The sequence below is a fragment of the Phocoena phocoena genome, chromosome 2 (assembly GCF_963924675.1).
Source record: "Phocoena phocoena chromosome 2, mPhoPho1.1, whole genome shotgun sequence".
Lineage (NCBI taxonomy): Eukaryota > Metazoa > Chordata > Mammalia > Artiodactyla > Phocoenidae > Phocoena > Phocoena phocoena.
The window spans coordinates 26,230,211-26,252,568 of record NC_089220.1 but is presented as its reverse complement, the minus strand read 5'-3'; the positions used below and the strand labels follow the sequence as shown (position 1 = coordinate 26,252,568).

Sequence of the window (22,358 nt, the reverse complement as noted above, 5' to 3'; positions counted from 1 at the left end):
AGGGCTGACCCCCTGCCCCTGGTCACCCAAATTGAGAAGTTGCCTCCTGCCTCCCCCAGCCCCTCCCCCAACCCGGTCCCCCCACCCCACCCGACCGTGCGCCTGCCTGCCTCTCTTTTTACTTCTGCTAGTTTCTCGTTCCTTCCGTTGCGTGCCTCGGACAGCCTTTGTCTCCCCGAGTGCTTGCCTGGCCCCGGGACCCTCTCGGACTGTGCCTCCAGGGAGGGTGGGAGTTCCAGGGTTCTTCTGTCACCTCCTGTTCGAATTGCAGCCTTTGAGCCTGGCATTCGACTGCACAGCCAACTGCAGGTTGTTTGGTAACTTCGTTTCACGTTAAAGTTTGTACAGTTCTGCTTGAGCTTTTAAAGCAGTAGTTCTTTATTAGGGAAATAGATTGAGATACGTGCGTCCCCACTTATCTATTTTGGTTTTAGAGACAGTTGTCTCCCAAACCCCAGCCATGGTGTTTTAAACTACTTATTGCTTAAATGAGTGTGGCTTTTGACACTTTGAGTTTTGTTTGGTTGGTAGTTTGGGACTAGGTGTCCCCGTTGCTCCTCCTGCCTTTAAATTGCTTGGCATAAGGATAGCATGAAAATAGATTTTAGAAAGTCCTTTGCAAAATGTAAATTGTGTGAAGGGAACTATGGTCTGAGAGTGGTGCCACAGAGTTTTAAGCTCTAATTATGGTCTTGAAATACGTTGGACTTAACAAGGGCTAGGGAAAAGGTGCAAATTTAAATTTTTTTTTTTTTTTTTTTTGCCGTATGCGGGCCTCTCACTGTTGTGGCCTCTCCCGTTGCGGAGCGCAGGCTCAGCGGCCATGGCTCACGGGCCCAGCCGCTCCGCGGCATGTGGGATCCTCCCGGACCGGGGCATGAACCCGTGTTCCCTGCATCGGCAGGTGGACTCTCAACCACTGCGCCACCAGGGAAGCCCTAAAACGTATTTAATTAGATGAACGAAGTATATTAAACGTTTCCCTTTAAAAAGGCATTTTGAAAATCGCTCCTCCTGCGCTCAGCCTCTGGAAGGTTTGCCTATGAAGTGATCCCTGAAGTATGATGGTTTGACAAGAATGAGTTGAAAAACAGGAAACTTTGGAAAGCTGTTAGCTAGAAATCTTAGAGACTCCTCTTATCCTTGTCATTTTAACCTCAGTTATAATGTGTTTTTGTGTGACTGGCACTAAAGTACAAAACTTGGATAACACTTAATTTATTTTCTGAAGGATGGCAAGAAGACTTAAAAGTTGCTAATTATTCACAAATATATGGCATACTCCTTAAGAGTCTTTACCCGGTAGCTTCTGGGTGGTAGTTGGGACCAGAATGGGTGCAAACTTGGTCCTTTTTTTCCATGCAGAGTACAAACCTGGGTCACTACAGATTCTTGGAACACTAAAACTGCAAGCAGCCTTCTGTAAAGTGTGTCACTAAGTTGTCTTTCTCTTCCTGCCACAAACATTCTTATTAGTGACCCCAGACCATAGAACGGTCTTTTCATCCATGGTTTTTCTGCTCCTGTTTGGACAGATGAGACATTCTCTAATCTTTTTAGATCTGATCATCAGGTAATTTAGTTTAGCAAGTTTAACTGGGGGAAAAGGGGAATGACTGATTTATTCCCCTGAGTTTGCTTGTTTTTACTAATAACCCAGTTGTCATCTGGTGAGTATTTTGAGTTTTTGTGCTTTAAGAACATGCTGACTTCGGGCATTTAACAAGGGCCACATACCTATTCTTAATGGCTTAAGGGAGTATGGATGGTAGGAATAGAGTCTAAGGGTAGCCAGGTGAAAGGTGACTTTATTTTCTGTAGACAGGGTGGACTCTGCAGTGCCATGATCTGTCTGAAAAATTATTCAGAAACAACAGATCCTATTCAGTCTTTCTTCTTCTTTTTTCTCTTTTTTGAACCTCCTTTTGGCAGATGTGGCCTCATGGATGAGCTGGTACATGACTTAGCCTCAGCCTTGGAGCAGACATCTGAGCAGAATAAGCTTGGTGAGCTGTGGGAGGAGATGGCGCTGAGCCCTCGGCAGCAGAGGCGGCAGCTTCGCAAACGGAGAGGCCGGAAGCGCCGTTCAGACTTCACTCACCTGGCAGAGCATACCTGCTGCTACAGTGAGGCCTCTGAGTCAAGTCTGGATGAGGCCATCAAGGACTGTCGAGAAATGGCCCCAGTCACCAATTTTAGTGACTCTGATGACACTATGGTAGCCAAACGGCACCCAGCTCTTAACGCCATTGTTAAGAGTAAGCAACATTCTTGGCATGAATCTGACTCCTTTACTGAAAATGCACCTTGTCGACCGCTGAGGCGCCGACGGAAGGTGAAGCGCGTAACATCAGAGGTGGCCGCCAGCCTTCAGCAGAAGCTCAAGGTGTCAGATTGGAGCTATGAGAGAGGCTGCAGGTTCAAGTCTGCTAAGAAGCAGCGTCTGTCCCGCTGGAAGGAGAATACTCCCTGGACCTCATCAGGTCACGGGTTGTGCGAAGCAGCAGAAAATAGGACTTTCCTAAGCAAAACGGGAAGGAAGGAAAGGATGGAGTGTGAAGCAGATGAACAGAAACAGGGCTCTGATGAGAATATGTCAGAATGGTGAGACCTCCCTTACTAAGTCATAGACTTTCCTGGTTAACTTTACCTAAAGCACAAATCCACAGTCTTGATGAGTTCAACTTTCTTTCAAACCAGCCTTTGTAATACTGACTTTGTAGCTCTGCTTTAACCAGTCAGGTTGTGTGTGGCTTCTTAAAGTACACTCATGATCCTGTTTCCCTACATCAAGAAGGCTATATTTTATAGAAACACATTTGTTTCTAAAAACCATTTAAAACGTGTACCTCTTATTTTAAAAAACATTTTGCTGCTCTTTGTGTCACGTAGCTCATACACAGATACTGTTCTTTAGAACCAGGGCCTCAGTAGAGACTGGTGTGTATATATATGTATGAGAAAGAGAAAACGCGGGTGCCAGGCATATGGAGTTTGTAAATGTTCTTGGTAAGCTGACTTTACCCATTAAGAATCATGGCTTTAGATGTTTCTGGACTATAATTCTGTTCTCTGCTACTTACAGTTTGACTGTATTGAGTTTAACATGCAAGTTGTCTGAACACATGGTAGGCTTTGAAAATAACAGGGCTAAATCCCATCAGTCTTACACCAAATGTCATCGAGCCAGAAAAATCTGTCTTGAATGGGTGCATGTTTAAAACGTCAGTATAGTTTTTGGTGACTTTTAATTTTTTACATCTCAAATAGATAGTCCTAGGGACACTGATACTCCCTAGCTTGATACTTTAATATCATTATTAATATTAATGTGTGATATCTGTTTCTCAGTGTGGATGCTGTTGATGTTTTGGATGGGGCAGTTCTTTGTGGTGAGGGATGTCCCATGCCTTGTAGGATAGTTGCCATCCCTACGTTGTTCCCATCACCCTTCACAGTATCAAAACAAATGCCTCCATGGGTGCTCCCTAAGTGGGTTGAGTAGTCCCAATTGAGAGCCAGTGTATTCTATTATTGTTAATATTAGTTAGCATTTATTAAGCACTAACTGTGTGCCAGGCACTGTACTATTGTGTAGAACATACATTCTTTAATGTCCATAACTCCCCTGTCTGGTAGGTACCACTATTTGTATTTTATAGAAGAGGAAATAGAGGTTATGAGTGTGCAGGTAATTTGCCCAAGGTCACCTAGTAGCAAAACTGGGAATCAAACCTGATTCCAAAGCTCATAGTTAACCACTATGTTTTGCTATGCTTTGAGCTTGCCTTTGCCATGGCACGTTTTCTGTCTCATCTGAACTTTTACAACTGTAGAACAGATGACCTTTCTTAGGACTTGGCTTCTTCTGACGTTTGTCTGAAAAACAAAGGCATAAATCTTACAGACTTGAAGGTGAGGTTTTGTCAGTAACAGGAAAAGCTGTTCAGGTTTGTATGCCTGTACTTTTCATGGGTGGTTTTAATCAAGTTTTTAAAATTTTTCTTAACTAACTTTATATTTGCCAGGCTGTGCAACTAGGTAGGCTTATAATTTGGCTTTCCTGATTTTCCTCTAATGTATATTCTAAGGCCTATTTACCCAATTTATATGTATAATTTTGGATTATAAAGCTTTTTTCCTTATCATTGCTACTTTTAATCAAACAAGAAATGCCTAGTTAACTTGTATCCTTCACACTGTTGAAACCCTCAGTTGAGGTGTTCAAGTTTGTTTCAACGTCAAGCTTACATACCAAATAGTAATCATCGTACTGTTAAGAATGTTTGGGGATGATAATTTTGGATGTATGTATTCCCCAGAATTTCTTGCTAAACTATGACTTAATTGTGTGTGTGAGTGACTGTTAACTCTGTCTTCTCTAAGATCACAGCCCAAGTGTGGTTCCAAATGCAGAGCCTGTAACCTTGCAGTGAGGCACTTCAGTCTTTCTAGGTCCTTCTTACCCCAGATACATCTGTTGCACATTATAGTCAGGTTGTGATAATATACATCTAGAGCTTGGAGAAATTGAGGTAGGCAGCAATTTACTCTTTCAAAAATCTGCTTGGATGTGCCAGTTTGTTTGCATACAGATCAAAGTGTAGAACTTTATATCAGAGGTACTGAGGGTTGTCAGAGTATATGATCCAACTTGTGAAATTATGAAGATGAAGTTGATCATTAAGCTTTACTTAGCCTAGTCAATAGATAGAGTTCTTTTAAAAAGCATATGTTGGACTTCCCTGGTGGCGCAGTGGTTGAGAGTCCGCCTGCCGATGCAGGGGACACGGGTTCGTGCCCCGGTCCGGGAAGATCCCACATGCCGCGGAGCGGCTGGGCCCGTGAGCCATGGCCGCTGAGCCTGCACGTCCGGAGCCTGTGCTCCGCAACGGGAGAGGCCACAACAGTGAGAGGCCCGCGTACCGGGGAAAAAGAAAAAAAAAAAAGGCATATGTTAGGTGTTCTAGGTTTGAAAATCTGTGTCTCAGTCAGAGAGCTTTATTTCTACTTTCCTTAAATTTATTCTGCTAACTAAACAGAGTAATTTTAAGCTTAACCGATAATTCTTTTCGCTTTTCTGTTTCTGTTCTTCCTTCCATTCTATACCAATCAATCCCTCAGGTGTTCTGAGGAACTGAAAGTGGTTATGATGTAATAGTTTTTTAAAGCCTTCAGAAAGCTCAGTTATTATTTTAATATTTTTCTTTGCATGTGTGTTCCATTCTAAAATGGATCAACTCTTTTGTAAGATTACTTTCTACTGATCTTTATTCAAATTGTCTATATAGCAGCTATTAATTAGGTGAGTTATAGCCTAATTTTGCTTTATTCTTCACTAATACATCATTCATTTGTTCCCCTTGAATTTAATTTAGCTTCTTTTCTTTCATAAGTGAATTGGTTTGGTGATGGCCTGAAGTCACAGTCAGGAGCCTTCCTAAGGTGATGTATTAGAAGCCGATCTCACAGGAAAGAAAATATTCCCTTCTGTTGGAAGCCGAGTGACAGAGATAGAGTGCTAAACCTTCCCCCTCCTTCTCTAGCCCAAGCTGACCTTCTGCGCCCCTTGGTGCCTCTTGTTTTCTTATTTTTATAGAAAATCAATATCCTTTCTGACACAAACAATAGCTCAGAAGCAAGAATAAATGGTAGAAAGCTGAGATCTCTGTCCATCACCTCTCACTTTAACTCCCCCAAACTCTTTAATTATGAGGGTGCTTTGCTCCAGGTGTTTGCAACAGTAAAATTGCTAAATGAGGACCATTTTAACCAAAGATTGGGTGATCAATAACACTTTATAGCAGTAGCTTGTTGGATCAATAGCGTTCATTATTTCATGGTTAAGGTAAGTAGCCTCCTTTGCAAGTGGAGGTCATTAATCAGGGGTTACTGGAGCTGTGGAAAAGACTCTGTGTGGTAGGTTGAGGATGTTCTGTTTTCTCTTCTGTAAATAGGGATGCTGACCAAGAGGATATTTACCATTGTTGAAGATTGTACTGTTGCATTTGAGAGTATTGAGTAGCTAGCATAGAGTGCTTCTGTAGATTTATTCAAAGCTCTGCTACTATATCCTTAGGAACAACTGAAAAAAAAAAAACAACTTGGGAGATAGATTTGATACTATTGTATTTGAAGATCTGTCTCTTGAAAGAAATGTTAGGATTATTCTGTGACTCCAGAGGAAGGAATTAGGACTCATAGGTAAAAAGTACAGCGTGTGAAGTGTTGCCTCAGTATAAAATATAACATTCTAAAAATTAGGACTCTATAAAAATGAACTGAGTTGTTTTACCAGGTGATGAGTTCTACGTCACTGGAGGGATTCAAGCCTGGGCTTGGTGACCACTTACTGAGTTGCTGGAGAGTTGGAGAGTTTGAACTGAATGACTTCTAAGGTCCCTTGCAACACTGAGATTCTGTAATTCTTTTCAGTCACAACCTCCTTCCCATCATTGTAATTTCATATTTTAAAAAGCATCTGATAAGCAGCCTCAACTGCCCCTAAAATATTTATGAAGACATAAAACATTGCAAACTCACATCACCAGAGATCAGGACTTACAGCTGGCTTACTGCCAAGATTTTCTCAAAGTCCGAGGCTGATAGAACTGCGCTAGAGAGTGCAGTTGGAAGCCCACAGCAGTGGTGAAGCTGCCCTGAAGGTCGGTAGTGAGGCCCTGCATTCTTCCTCTATAGTGTACCCTTGGTTCAGGAAGGCAGGGTCCGGTTCAGTCAGAAAATTGGGCAGCTACAGTTTGAGCCAGAGTGTTGTTCCACCCTTTACTTGCCATCAGTTATCTTTCAGTTTCTCTTGGGAGGCTGTAACTCCCAGAATGTACTTGGATAGGGAATCGTAGTGTTTTCTGTGTGTGTATTTGTTTTGAGGGATAGGAGGCAGTCATAGCATATTGAGTTCTGGGAAATACAGTTTCCAAGAGTAGTTTACTGTTGGCATGGACAGGGAAGGAAAAAACACTCTTAGTAGTAGTGCATTCTGGAAACTGGAGTGTTTTATATAACTTCATTTATTGTAGACTCCTGGAATGGGCCCAGAATCAGGCAGTGAGGGTCAGAAGAAGATCCTTTCTCAGTCCCACATAGCTACATGTGACAAAAGCCTACCAGTGACACTGGGGATTAGGCTAGGGGCTCTGCACATCCTCTTGGCCAGTTGTAGATGTGACAAGAGCTTGTTACCTGTATCCAAGGAAGTAGATAGAGGATGGAACCAGGGGTAATTTACATACCCTTTCTGTTGGCAAATACCAAATTTTAGGTAAACCGGTTCTCAACAAGAGGCTTTTGGACAAGTTATGCAGAATGAGGGAAAGGGAACATCATCCTGAATGTTCAGTGGAAGAACACATCTTTGAAAATGACTGCCAGTGGAAACCAGAAGAACATTTTAGAAAATCTTCATTAGGATGCAAGGAGATATAATCACTTTGAAACAGGAGCAGTAAGTCATAAGGACAGAAAGATAGCTATTTGAAGCCCAGTAGTATGGGAGGAAAAAGTGCAGGGAAGTTTGAAATGTAATTGCAATGTTAAAATGAAGGACAATTCTTTCTGCAGAAAATTGAGTTGATGATGTGGAAAACTTTGGAAGCCCTCCCAAAATGCACAGAGAGGAGATAAAAATGAGAGAGGAGGTGATAGATCTGGAGGACAGGGATAGAGGCCCAGTCTGCAAGTATGTAAATACTCCCAAGGAAGAAACCAAAGCATAGGGATAGAAGAGTGATTTTAAAAATATGACTGAAGGGAAAACATGTTCCTGTGTTGAAAAAATTAAGTATACAGATTGAAAGGGAAAACTAATGAAAAGAGACCTCTACCTAGACATATCCTGGCAATATTTTTGCATTGTGCATTGATGGTGGGAGGGGAGCAGTTATAAAGAAAAATCTTTAAAGGGATGAAAATAAGGTTGATGTTGATCCCTACAGTACTAAATGTGAGGGGCTATCGACTTGCCTGTATAATTTTGATGGCAGAAGTCTCCCACCTTCCCACCGTGAATTTATATATAGCTAAGATAGATTTCATATGGAAAGGCACTAGAAAGACATTTTCAGATATCAAGTCTCAAAATATATGCTCTTTAAAAATTTACTCTGAAAAGGTATTTCATCTAACTGAGGATGAAACTGTTAGTTCTAAGAAAAGGTGAGTCTTAAAAGGATGGGTGGACTTCTCTAAGGCACAGCCCGCGGCTCAGTAGCAGAGTCCTGACAAAAATCATTATCTCTGCAAAGTATACCTGATTGCGGTGGCCACGCTAATGAACCTGTGAAACTAGAGAGGTTGCTGCCTTCTTTTGTGGTGCCATCGGAATGAAACTGAAAAACAAACTCCTTTGTTATGCATTCTCATAACTTACTGTGAGAGTAATTTTGCAGTTGGTGTGAGATATTTCTCTGAAAAACCTGTCCCTCAGTCCTGTTTACTTTCAGAATCAGAAGTCTGATTACATATAGTTACAAGTGTACCACCTCAGTCCAGAAAAAAGAAGGAAAAAGAATTGAGTAGAAATGTTTTGGGTGATAGGTCTAGGAGTGACCTTTCCATTTTTTGTAAATTCTAAGACAATTAAAAATTTTTGTTAAGTGTATTATTATTTAATAAAAAAATTAAAATGAAAACCCCTTAGTTTTTAGCATGATAAAGTAAGACATTAACTCTATCCTGCTTGTTTCTTTTAAAATTAGATGTAAAAGACACCTCTTATTTAATAATCTTAAATGGGTGAGAAACCCAAGTGGTAAAGTTACTGATACCAACTTTTGAATATAGATGGTAAACTAATTCTATACCTCCTTACTGAAATTGTGACAAGTATAAACTACTTTGATTCAGTTCTAAGTTAACAGTCTTATGTGGTTAGGAATATGAAAGAATTAGCAAGCTCTCGGGTCAGAGGACAAGCTGTGTTTTCCCCTTCTCAGCTGTGGGAATTCAGAGATTTAACTTAGAGAAGTTAGAAACTTCTTGTTAGGGCTAGAAAGGAGGGAATTATTTTCAAAAAAGCATTCATAAAGATGCTGTATTATCTGTTGCTGAAGAAAAAGTTGCCCTAAAACTTAGTAGCTTTATAAAACATTTATAGCCTTACAGTTCCTGAAGTCAGGAATCTGGGAACAGTTTAGCTATGTGATTCTGGTCCAGAGTCTCATACTTTTGCAATCAAACTGTTGGTCGGGGCTGCAGTTGTCTCAAGGCTTGGGTGGGGCTGAGGAGTCCACTTCCAAGCTCACTCACAGGGCTGTTGGCAGATCTCATTTTCTTATTGGCTGCAGGATCGAGAGAGTCTCAGTTCCTTTCCACGTGGGCCCCTCTACAGGGCTGTTAGCATTCTTAAGATATGGTAGTTAGCTTCCCCTAGAGCAAACTGTCTGAGAGAGACAGGGAGAGAGCGAGCTCTCACTCAAGTACCCAAGGTAGAACCCTAGTGTTTTATAACTTAGTCTCAGAAGTGACATACCGTTAGTTACATCTGCCTGTGCTACTGGTTACACAGCCCAACCAGGGTGTGAAATACCAGGAGGCTGGGATCACTGGGAGTCATCTGGGAGTCTGGTTACCACAGGTGGCCACTGGTCTTCCGAAGATTTTTCCTAACTTAGTGTGGAGCCAAATTCAGGAATAGTATTCTCAAACTAATTATTTCCTCAGAACATACTGAGAGAGTGTTTTTACTGTGATTTCAAAGGAAGGGCATTCAGGAACTCTAAAGGCAAGCAACGTATAGATCCCTGAGAATGTATTTTGTTGTATTTTAAGTAAGTATACTGAAGATGAATGTTTACTTTTTAAATTTAAGATATGGCATTAAGGGAGAGAGCTTCTTTCTGAAGTGAGTTTGTAATCTATTTTCTTGATGTTCAGCACATATGATGCATTTTTAGCTGATGAGCTCCTGAAGGCTGGCCCTATCCAGCAGAAGTACACAGGCTCCTCTCCTCCTCTGAAGTGGTTTCCCTTAACCATGATGTCCCACCCCCTTCATCCCTCCACTTTGTTCATCACTCTAGATGAGGGTTCTTACCTTTTGGGCCAGATAATTCTCTGCTGTGAGGCCTATCCTGCGCATTGTAAGATGTTTAGCAGCAACCCTGTCCTCGACTCGCAAGATGTCAATAGAATACCAGTTTCCTCTTCCCCCCTCCAAGTCCTGACAAACAAAAATTTTTACAGATATTGCCAAATGACCCCGAGGGCTGGGGTGGGGCAGGAAGGTAGGAGGAGGGGGACAAAATTGCCTCCAGTTGAGAACCACTGCTCTAGATGTTTCCGGTATTGAGATTGGGTTTTTACCTCATTGACTCTGCTTTTACCAAAAAGTATGAGTTTCAGGGCTTCCCTGGTGGCGCAGTGGTTGAGAGTCCGCCTGCCAATGCAGGGGACACTGGTTCGTGCCCCAGTCCGGGAAGATCCCACATGCCGCGGAGCGGCTGGGCCCGTGAGCCATGGCCGCTGAGCCTGCGCGTCCGGAGCCTGTGCTCCGCAACGGGAGAGGCCACAACAGGGAGAGGCCCGTGTACTGCAAAAAAAAAAAAAAAAAAAAGTATGAGTTTCAAATTAGAGAACTCAGTAAGACCAAAACATTGATCTCTTCTATAGAATAAAAATACAGTGATTTTTAAATGGAGAGTTTTGGGCTTCCCTGGTGGCGCAGTGGTTGAGAGTCCGCCTGCCGATGCAGGGGACAGGGGTTCGTGCCTCGGTCCGGGAGGATCCCACATGCCGCGGAGCGGCTGGGCCCGTGAGCCATGGCCGCTGAGCCTGCGCGACCGGAGCCTGTGCTCCGCAACGGGAGAGGCCACAACAGTGAGAGGCCCACGTACAGCAAAAAAAAAAAAAAAAAAAGTTGGGAGAGGAAAGCCGCTGGAACTGCTGGTTAGGTTGACTTTCTTCTTTACATTTATGTTATTTCAGTTGGATGTGGTTCAGTTGCTTCTAACAATGTTATAATAATTAGATAATACAATTAATTGGTAGTCCAAAATCTAGGCTTTAATTTTGTTTGTCTTATTTTAAATGATGACTATGCTGCTGAATTGTGGAAACATTTTTTAATTGAAACCCATATAGAGAAGTGCGATGTGTTATTACTATTTTTACTCACATATGAATATTTTTGAGACGTTTTCTGGCTTCTAAAATGGGGTAACTTTCTCAGTATTATAAGGTTAAATTCTAGGCTTGCCCCACCCCTTAGTTGGAGAATTTTCTTCATTGGAAAGCATTCTTCTTTCTGTGTTTTCACACTCTTCTCCCATAGTCTAAGTTTTTTATAAAATGCATGCATTTAAATTGTGGTTGACATGCTTCTTTGTTAGTTTTACTGCTGGTTATAGCAGGGTCTGGAATATAGTAAAACTTAATAAATGCTTACTAAGTGAATGAGTGAAAATATAGGGGAAATAGTGGGGGAAATCCTTCCTTCTCCTTCTCCTGTTAGAGACTTTTTTTTGCCCCAGTATAGAATTGAGTTTTTTCATTTTTCTTTTTTTACGGTACGCGGGCCCCTCACTGTTGTGGCCTCTCCCATTGCGGAGCACAGGCTCCGGACGCGCAGGCTCAGTGGCCATGGCTCACGGGACTAGCTGCTCCGCGGCATGTGGGATCTTCCCGGACCGGGGCATGAACCCGTGTCCCCAGCATCGGCAGGCGGACCCTTAACCAATGCGCCACCAGGGAAGCCCCTAGAATTGAGTATTTTTGAATGACATATAAATTATTTGTAGGGTTAATACATTTCTACTCAAAAATATTTTAGAAATACTCTATGAAGACTTTTTTTTTTTTTTTTTTATGCGGTACGGGGGCCTCTCACTGTTGTGGCCTCTCCCGTTGCGGAGCACAGGCTCTGGACGCGCAGGCTCAGCGGCCATGGCTCACGGGCCCAGCCGCTCCGCAGCATGTGGGATCTTCCCGGGCCGGGGCATGAACCCGTGTCCCCTGCATCGGCAGGCGGACTCTCAACCACTGCGCCACCAGGGAAGCCCTATGAAGACTTTTATATGCAAACTATTTATCGATTAGAATCATGTGAGAACAGGGAGTATAGAACAGTTCCCAAGGCAAAGACAGGAGGCATTGATGCCTCTAGGAGTTGCTGTCATTTTACGAAAAGGCAGGATTTCATTACCTACTATCTTTGTGGGCTTTGTCTTGTTACTTTTTCTGAAGATTAATAAAGGCTGAGTTTCTGTATTCCTAAGTTTCAGAGGACCATAGTGGAATGGACACTAAGGGTAGGATCACATTTCTTTTTCCTTATAAAAATGAGTAACAGAGCTTTTTTTCCTTGCCTAATAAAAATGCTCATAGCAAAAAAGTTATAAACAAATTTGATGATTTTGGCATAGGAAAAATGTGTAGTAGCCTGACATCTTTTAACTTTTTGACCTTGTGATCTACAAGGGTACTAAAAGAAAATTTTTTTATTGAAAGTTAGGAGCTTATTTTTAACAGAGTATTAAACATTATGTTTAATTAGCTATATTAACATTTTATAGTTGACTAAATCACTATTAAAATCCTATGAATCTGATTTTTTTAAAAAAATCATAATCTCTGAGTCAGAAGTGAATGAAAGCTACAGGACTGGATAGCTTTGGCCTGTAAATTGTAAGGGGAAATATTTACTTCTGCTTCATAGCTAGCACTACATATTTGCATGCTGTATCATGGTGTTTAATGTGCAAATACGCCATGAAGTTTCCATTTTTTTCCTCAGAAAATTATGCTAACAGTTTCTTACATATAATTACATTTCCACAATGCAAGTTCTTCTGAGGGAATAAGATGCTATCAGATGAAATAGTCATTTCCAGATATTGATGGAATGATGATACTTTTATGTAATAAGTGTTCTTTAAGGCATAAATTATTTTCTCAGTGAAGAAAATATGTATCTCCCTTGCACACAGTCTTAAAATCCTGGTGATATTTCTGTGACATCATTGCCATTACTCTAATTAACTTTATAGAAAACTTACAAGTTTAGTCCAATCCCTTTAAAGAACAGTGAGTCTCTTTAAATACTGTTGACAGAAATAGAAAATGTACAGGGACAGAAAGGTTTTAGGTTACCAATACCTTTCTTGATCCAGCAGGTTTCTTTGCGCTTACCCCCTTTATTTAGAATAAATATGAGGAGAGAATGGAATCCATGCAAAAAAGGATCAGAGAAGCACTGTATCTTGCTTGTAGTGCTTACAGGTGGCTGGAAATGAATGAGGAGAAGAATCCATAGACTTCGTAATAAAGCAATGGTTTTAATTTCTTACTTGGAAATATTCAAATAAATATTCAATAGACATTGCAGAGTAGACCTTGTAATACACTTAGAGCAGAGATCAGCAAATTTCCTCTATAAAAAGCCAGATAGTAAATATTTTGGGGCTTTGTGGGTGAGTCATTCTCTGTTGCAACTCCTCAACTCTGCAATTGTAGTGTGAAAGAAGCCCAAATCGACAGGTCAATGAATGAGCCTGGCTGTGTTCCAGTAAATCTTTATTTATGGTCACTGAAATTTGAATTTCGTGTCATAGCCATATGTCACAAAGTATTCCTCTTTTGATCACCACCCCCCCCCCCACCCCCTGTGATTTAAAACTATAAAAGCTATTCTTAGCTCACAGGCTATACAAAGATGGTTGACAGGCGGCTGTTTGCTGACCCCTACATCTCAGTTACTGATATGCTAACCAAGAAAGCATGTAACAGTGGTGGAGTAGAATGTCTGTCTTATGGCCTGATGTGCTTTTTAAGCCCTCCTTAATATCAAGAGGAACTAAAAAATATAAAATATGCTTTACCTTCGAGGCAAGATGAGAGAAATAAAGTAGTTGATATGAGAGAATGTGTATTAAGACTCAATGGAGTTAGAGTTAGACCACTAATATTCTTAGGAATTTGCTAAAAACATAAAAACAACACCATAAAGTTCAGCAGGCACAGTTCCTTGGATTCAGAAGTAGGAAAAATACAGTACCCAGTGAGGATGTCTTCCGGATTTAACTGCAGAGCTCTTTGAAGATTCTAAATCCATCAGAATCCAGCGGTATAATTTTGTGAGACATTTCTTATATTGACATCTGAGAATGTTCCCACTTATAAGTATAGAGGAAAATAAAATGAAAGAACCTTTAAAGAAATCAGGTATGTTTTATTAGCTCTTGCTGAGACAAATTTCTTGGATCTGTTACCCAGAGACAAGCTTCAGTGAGGAAACATTGCTACTTAATTTAACCGGCATTTTTAGGATTTAGTATTGGCAAGATATTTGGAAATGTTGCAAAATACAAAATATTTTCAGATATTTGATCCAGAAATGTAGACTGGGATTTTGCCAAGCCTGTTCTTTATGCAGCATGGTGAGAATGCTTCTTCTGTCTTCTAGAGCACGTGAACAAAATTGACTAGCTTAGAAGGAAACATCCCAATCAAGGAAATCGCTAATATTGTAAAGAACAGAGAAATTTTTCTTGAACGAGATAAATCAAATTTGATGATTAGGTGGGAGAAATGCAGCATCAGAAGAGGCAGAATCAATTGTTGGAAGTAGCTCAGAAAGAAGCTGACTTGGACAGAATTCTATGGGGCAAAAGTTTTATTTCCGTTTATTTTTTTCCATGCATATAAACAAGATGGGTTGATGGATGGATAGATGGAGAGACGTGTGATAAAGGAAATAGAGCACTGTGCTAATTGCAAAATTTACGTGGGGGGTATATGATGGTTTACTCTACAATTTTTTAAAAAATATTTATTTATTTATTTGGCTGTGCCGCATCTTAGTTGTGGCACGTGGGATCTTTGTTGCTGAGTGTGCGATCTTTAGTTGCGGCATGTGGGATCTAGTTCCCTGACCAGGGATCGAACCCGGGCCCCCTGCATTGGGAGCACAGAGTCTTAACTACTGGACCACCAGGGAAGTCCCTAAAAGTTTTATTTCAGTGAGTTCAAATGGAGTTTGTTTTTTAATTTTAAACCTCCTTTTTTGAAGATGAATTTTGCTGTATCCATTTGCTATCAAGAGAGACATTAATTTTAGAAAATACAACTTTTGTCATACTGATTTTCTTTCTTTTTTTCCTGTTATGGATTTTTGTTTGCTGCTTTATAAATGGGAAAACTTGAAAGATGCTGGATGTCTTAAAGTTGCATGGCTTCATTTGAAACCAATAGTAGACAATATTTTAAAATAAAATTGGTTGGTAAATTTGTGGTGTTTGATATACCAAAGCAGGTTGAGATTACTTCTGTGAGCCTTAATAAATAACTTTCTAATGCTAAACTAACAAAGTGACTTGAGATCTTTTAAAAGTACTTCAGGGGCTTCCCTGGTGGCGCAGTGGTTAAGAGTCCACCTGCCAATGCAGGGGACACGGGTTCGTGCCCCAGTCCGGGAAGATCCCACATGCCGCGGAGCCTGCGCACCTGGAGCCTGTGCTCCGCAACGGGAGAGGCCACAACAGTGAGAGGCTCGCGTACCGCAAAAAAAAAAAAAAAAAAAAAAAAAGAAAAAGTACTTTAAAATATAAGTAAAAGTTTTACAGTTCTCCTCTTCTTACATTTCTTTCATTTTGGGGGAAAATAAACTTACCTCTGTGACTTAACTATGAAATTTACATTTCTGATTGGCTAATGAGCTAGAGTGAAATTAGGGAAACTTGGAATCTTTCAATTTGTAAACCAGAAGACATAATGGACAGTGCTTTGTTTTTGACTGGAGCTGATGCATTCTCTTGTGTTTTTCTCTTTTTTCAGTGAAACCAGCAGTGTGTGTAGCAGCAGTGACACAGGGCTCTTTACCAACGATGAAGGACGGCAAGGTAATCTTGATTCCAGCTTTGGGACATTGGTTCAGTGTTTCTGGGAAGATTCTAGTGGTTCTGGGAGTGCCTCACAGAGAATATGATGGTTGTCTATGAAAGTGGTTTTCAAACTTTAGGGCATAAAAGCCACATGGGGGAACTGTTAAAACTGCAAGTTCCTGAGCTCCTGGAAATCAAATTGGTCTAGAGTTGGCCCCTGGAATCTGCATTTTCCGCAAGCACCTGTGGTGATTTTTGTGCAGGTAGTTCAGACTTTGAGAATCATTGATCCAGGAGGGTTATAGTGTCAAAGATGGAACTTTGGGAAGTTGCTTTTTATTAAAACCAAAAAATAACCTTATGTATTACTGGATGTTAAGACATTCTTATTTTCACATATGGAGGATTTATTTTTTTAACCTTATTTATAAGTGGCCATAGTGTTCTAGGTGAATATATTATAGAAATTCTTTCTGAAGTTTAGTAGAGAGCACTGTGATTAAGGCTGGTGTATGTTAATTATCAGTTTTTTATTTTTACTATTTAAACAGTAATTTGATCCTGTCCTGTACACTTGCTTAGTGCCACAGTAAGTGTGTACTAATAAGAATTTCTTAGAGCTTCTTTGGACTGTAGTTTTCTTAATCTAAATAAGGGGTTTGTAGATCTTCTGAAATCCAGTGATTTTTCTCCAAGGGTTAAGTGATTGAAGGACAGAGACACGGCTACCTGTCTAGGTTGATCCAGATAGGCTCCTTAGTAACTGAAGGGATCCGGGGACAGTGAGACTTATGTTCCAAGTCCTAATTTTGGAGAGAGACGATGGGGAGATGTCTCACCTGTGCCTCAGAGTTGTGGGCATAGATGGAGTTCTTGAGCTTCCTACTATAATGGAGGCTGTTGTGAGTACATTTCTGTTCCTTTCTGATTCCGAGGGAGCTAGATGTCATTAGAAGCTGTGTGTATATACTCCCTGGTGGGCTGTAGCTAGGGTCTTGATTCTCTTATCTCATACCAGGAAAGTCTGGTTGTCTTTCCATGAATGAACTGGAACATACTTTCAGAATTACTTTTTCTTTGCTTTTACTACAGTATCCTAATGCATCTCTTAAAGGTTATGATGTGTATACAGGGGTGTAAGAAAGTGTGGGCCTATTACAACCAATTAAGTTTTGGGCCTTTGGAAAGCCTTCCACTGATAAGGAATCCTTGGTATATTATGGAAGGTTGTAGAATGTTTTATAGCCCCAGCCTTCCTCTTTGTCTCTGCCTCAACTTCAGACAGTTTGGTGATATTTAGATACTTAGAGTTCTCAGCACAAAGCTATGTTACTTCCTGCTTCTATGTCTTTGTTTATGTTGGTCTCTCTGCCTGAAATGTCATCTTCACCTTTCCTTGAATGGCTGGTCATCCTCCAAGACAGTTCTCATTTTGCTCCTCTGGGGCATATTTATGGACTACATCTGTGAGTTTTCTTGCTCTCAGTTTCTTGTTGGGTTTGGCCAATTGGAGGCAACAGCAGAAGTATGGAGGGAGGGAGGTGAAAGAGATTGGATGTATTAGTCAAGTTTTTATTATGCTAATACTGCTTAACAGCCCCCAGATTTCAGTGGTTTACTACATTTATTTCTTGCTGTGGGGCTGGGGGTTGGCTGTGGGTCAGCTGATCTTGCCTGGGCTCAGCCTGTCTCCAGGCTTCAAGTTAGGTTTGTATCTACTCATTGTTTTCTTATTCTGGGACCTTGGCTAAAGGAGCAATGGCTCTGTGTGGCATGGACTTCTTATGGCAGAGGACATAAATGCCAAGTGACCAAACCAGACCATGCATGAATATTGAAAGCTTTTGCTTGAATCACATCTGCTAGTGCTTTACTACCTAAAGCAAATCAGATGACTGAGCTCCATGTCTGTGTCCATGGAATGAGGAAGTGTGCTCTGCCTCAAGGGGAAGGCTCTGTGGAATCCCAGGGCAAAGGAAAAGGGTGTGGATGTATCATTCTATTATAGTGAGGTAATGAAGAGTTGGAAACAGTAATGCAGTGTTGGATTAGAGCTGTCCCTGACTCCCTTTCTGTTGGACTGCTGGTCGGTAGGGGTTGTGTTCTCCTGCTGAAGGCTACGTCTCCTCTTTGGGCCCTTCTCCTATAACCACAGTTCTCTCTCTGTGCTCTGGTAACCATTCTTTCCCCTTGCTTCTTCAGATCTAGGGATGGTAAAGACTCCCTGCTCTGCTGGCTCCGAATGCTTCAACATCCCTTTGGCTTCTCTTAGTACTGTCTATACCTTTGTAAATAATCACTAAAGTCTCAAATACCCCATTCAAATGTACGTGTTTCCTAAAGGGATTCTGACTGATACACTTAGTGTAGGCGTCATCTCTTAGAACCCTCGACTCTTCTTTCCCTGTACTTACTGCTTTCTTATCACTTACCATATTACACTGTTGTTTATAGATGCATGTCTTTTCCATTGAAGTTTTTCAAAGGCAGGAGTTTTTTTAAATTTTCTACCACAATAAGTAACACATTGCCTGGCACATAGTAAGCTCTTAATAAATAATTATTGGGGAACCCAGATAAGGGGAAAATTCTCCTTTTTCTCCCTCAAACAGAAGTGTACATAGAACCTCAAATTATAAAACAACTAAACTTATTTTGGTTAAAGCAAGATCCTAGAGGAGCAGGAGGTCTGGAGCCTGATCCACTCAGCCTCTTCCTTATTCTCTGGCAGCACTCTTTTGAGGAGCTCCTGCATTAGGCATCCTAGTGAACCCAGGTTGAAGACTACTGGTCTAGATGAGATCTCACAAGGTTCCTTCCAGTTCAGTGAGTCCCTTTCTGTATTCTCAAAAAGCTTGAGTGAATGCTTGAGAACCAAAAAAAAGAAAATTCGTGTATAGTCTGACATTTGTCATCAGAAAATATGATCTGGCTAAATAATACTATTTTAATAAATGGCCTGAGGAATGCTTATGAATAGGAAGGAATTAATATATTGACTTGCAGTGAAACTAATCATGGTTAATTCTGATGTCTATCTTTAATTCATCCTTGTACCTGGTTTGGTGAGATGCTTTTAGTGTAGTGGTTCTCAAAGTATGGTCTCCAGACCAGTTTAGCATCACTAGGGAACTTGTTAGAAATGAACATTTTTGGTCCTGTGTAGGCCAGAATCAGAAACTTTGCAGGTAGGGCCCAACAGTCTGTGTTCCAGCAACCCTTCCCGGTCCTTTTGACGCACACTAAAGGTTGAGAACCACTGTTTTAGAAAAACAGCCTGTTGATGGTGGGTTTTTATAAGGGAACACTTGGAGCAACTTCTTTAGTGGCTTCTTTCCCCTTTTAGAGATCTCTGCAGTGATTTAAGACTTATCATTCTCCTGGGTGTTAGTGGTCCATGAAACTGAATACTTCATGAGATTAGCATGGCCTGAGCAGCTTCCTTGAGATCCAGTACCCGTTAGAAAATGAATGCAATATGAACTCTTTAGATGTTCTAGTAATAATTTCCTTCATCCTTGCTGTTTTGAAAGGGGTGTGGGGTAGCAGACATAAAGTTACCCATCTTACTCTTTGTGGGCAGGAATAAGCTCTTTGGGAAATTGAGATGCTCTCATTGTAGCCAGTAGAAAGAGTTTGAACCAAGAGTCTGGGCTATATGGGTCTAGTCTTGACTTTGTCAATAATCAAAAGTATGGCCTTGGGCAAATAGTATAACTTCTTGACAAGCCTTGGGGGCTTATATTGTCTTTGTGGTTAGTTTTTTCCTGGTAGCTTGGATTGCTACTGTCAAGATGATTTTGTGTCCCATTAATGAAACATCAAGGAAGAAACAAGGTATGGATACACATTCTTCATTCACCTATTATGAGAAATACAAATATAGCAAGAAATTCTTCAGGAATAGCTAGTTTTGAATTGAGAAACATTTGTGGGCTTTGAACCTCCAAGTTCATTTTTACCACTTAGAATGGTACATGGGAGGCAGTTTATTTTTGTGTTGAAGGCTTTGGAGTTAGTCAGGTTTTGGGTTGAAACCATGGCTTCATCATTTACTAACTTGACCTTGACTTCTCTGGGCTTTAGTTGCCTAATTGATAAGTTGGAGTTAGTGTAAGGTTTGGAAGAGATAAAAAATTTACAGATTTTTAGCATAGATTCTGGTAGGTGGTAAGGGCTTAGTAAATGGTAGCTTTATTAGTTTTTACTATCAAAAGCAGTCCAGTGTACCACAGTATGACATTTATGTGGAACTAGTTTGATGTCCCAGTTTTCATCAAAATATGGATCAAGAAGAAGTATCAAAACAATTTTTTTGTATTTTGGCTTTATTTAAAAAGTATAATCAGGGCTTCCCTGGTGGCGCAGTGGTTGAGAGTCCGCCTGCCGATGCAGGGGACACGGGTTCGTGCCCCGGTCTGGGAAGATCCCACATGCCGCGGAGCGGCTGGGCCCGTGAGCCATGGCCGCTGAGCCTGCGCGTCCGGAGCCTGTCCTCCGCAACGGGAGAGGCCACAACAGTGAGAGGCCCGCGTAACGCATAAAAAAAAAAAAAAAAAAAAAAAAAAAAAAAAAAAAAAAAAAAAAAAAGTATAATCAAACCTATAGCACTGAGAAGTCATCTTCCTATTTGGTTTTTCATAGAGCATGTTAAAATTCCCGCTTATGATAGAATCTCTTTACTTTAGGGGATGACGAGCAGAGTGATTGGTTCTATGAAGGAGAATGTGTCCCAGGATTCACTGTCCCTAATCTTCTGCCCAAGTGGGCTCCTGACCATTGCTCTGAAGTAGAGAGAATGGATTCTGGACTGGATAAACTTTCAGATTCCACATTCCTTTTACCTTCTCGGCCAGCTCAAAGAGGTGAGTTCTGAGGAGACCAAAATATACTTCACACTTACATGATTCTTTCTGGGGAGAGTCTTCCCATGGCAAGCATACTCATGCCTGTAAGCATGCATTACCTATCTGAATTTTAGAGCTAGTCCAGGGATTTTTCTAGAAGATTCAAGGATGAGTCTCAAAACTTGAGGTTCTCTCCATTCTTACCTAAATCAATCCATGGAGACTCTTGGGATATATATTAGCAGGGCGTTCCTTCAGCTTGCTATTGCCATTTGTGCCAGATTTAAGAAGCCTAGCAGCCTGTCACTGCTGCTTATCCTGCTGTGAAACTGATGGGCTACTGAGTGCTCAGTGGAAGCCTGAAGTAGTGGATCTTGGAAGAGAACAGATTTCAGTAACAACACTCATGTACAAGGTATAATGACATTTTAAAAATGGATGATTTAAAAATATTTTTAAAAATATTTTAATAATTCTATTATTGTGGACTGTAACGCAAATACGTATCCTTTCCCCTTGCTTTCCATCAGTTATGATGTAGCAAAGTGAAATGGAAAGAGCCTAGGACGGGGAAGGAAATGTGGTAATACTCTGTGGTAATACTGTCTGGTACTGTCTCCCTAGCTCTGTGACTGTGGCAGAGTCACTTCATTTCCTAGGGACATCAGGGTCATCACTTAGGATATCGTGACATGGAACAAAACTGTTTCAGAGGTTTCCTTTAGCTCTATAAATTTATGATGTGAGGATTCCCAGTAATCAATAATCAACCAGTTAGTCAGTTACCAAGTATATGTTGAGCATCTATTGGTGATCAGAATTACAATAGAACTGTAAGTTCCTATTCTGTAGCATTTCGTTGTGATAAATTTGGGTGATTGAAAGTCCTTCTGAAAGCAGTTGGTTCTTGGTAATGATGCTTGGCTGAGGCACGTTGTTTGCTACCTTAAAACTTTCATAAACATTTCAGTGACCATTTCTAAAAGTTCTTTATGGACCACTTAAAGTATATGCAAATAAGCAAGAATAGGAAGAAGAAACTTTAAATGGCCTATAATCCCACACCCAGAGTCATTGATAACATCTTGGTGTGGATTCTTCCAGTTGTCTCTTCTATGTGTAGAACATAGACAGCAATTAGAAAAATGGGATTATACTATACATGCTATTTTTAGAATTTTTTAAGATAATAGCTAACATTTAATTTGCAATTAGAAATTGTTGATAATACCTTATATTTGTGTAGTGTTTTCAGTTTATAAAGTACATTCCATGTACTATTTCATTGAGTCTTCAAAACAGTCCTGTAAAAGAGGACTGAGCCAGTGATTATTCTTTTTTTATAGATGAGGATGCCTAGGTCAGAGGTAAATGACATGCCTAAGATCATACTACTGGTGACAAAGACATGGGAATAGTAAATCATTGGCAAATAGCCTAGTGATACTAGTTTAAGGGTCATTTTAGTAAGATCTTGGGGAGGAAGGCTTTTGGTGTACTAGAAGCATATCATTGCTAATGAATCTTCTGCATTCAGTTACTGAGGTCTTTCTTCTTTTTTATTTAGGGTACCATGCTCGCTTTAATCGTCTGCCTGGAGCTGCAGCTCGATGCCTCAGGAAGGGGCGAAGAAGGCTTGTTGGGAAGGTGATAGCTGTCATTGTTTTCTAGGCTCACT

The 22,358-nt window shown here is 40.8% G+C and overlaps 1 protein-coding gene across 3 annotated transcripts in view; it reads left to right on the top strand.

Moving 5' to 3' along the window:
- The window catches only part of GPATCH2L (G-patch domain containing 2 like), a 59,300-nt gene that overhangs the window by 483 nt on the left and 36,459 nt on the right, over nucleotides 1–22,358 (top strand). For 2 of the 3 annotated variants that reach the window (XM_065871839.1, XM_065871841.1), the window contains exons 1-4: nucleotides 1,943–2,604; nucleotides 15,787–15,851; nucleotides 20,522–20,698; nucleotides 22,248–22,327. In XM_065871839.1, coding sequence (XP_065727911.1) covers nucleotides 1,943–2,604; nucleotides 15,787–15,851; nucleotides 20,522–20,698; nucleotides 22,248–22,327 — 984 coding nt within the window. Of the gene's footprint in view, nucleotides 1–1,932; nucleotides 2,605–15,786; nucleotides 15,852–20,521; nucleotides 20,699–22,247; nucleotides 22,328–22,358 lie in introns of those variants that run through there. The other variant, XM_065871840.1, reaches the window with a different exon arrangement.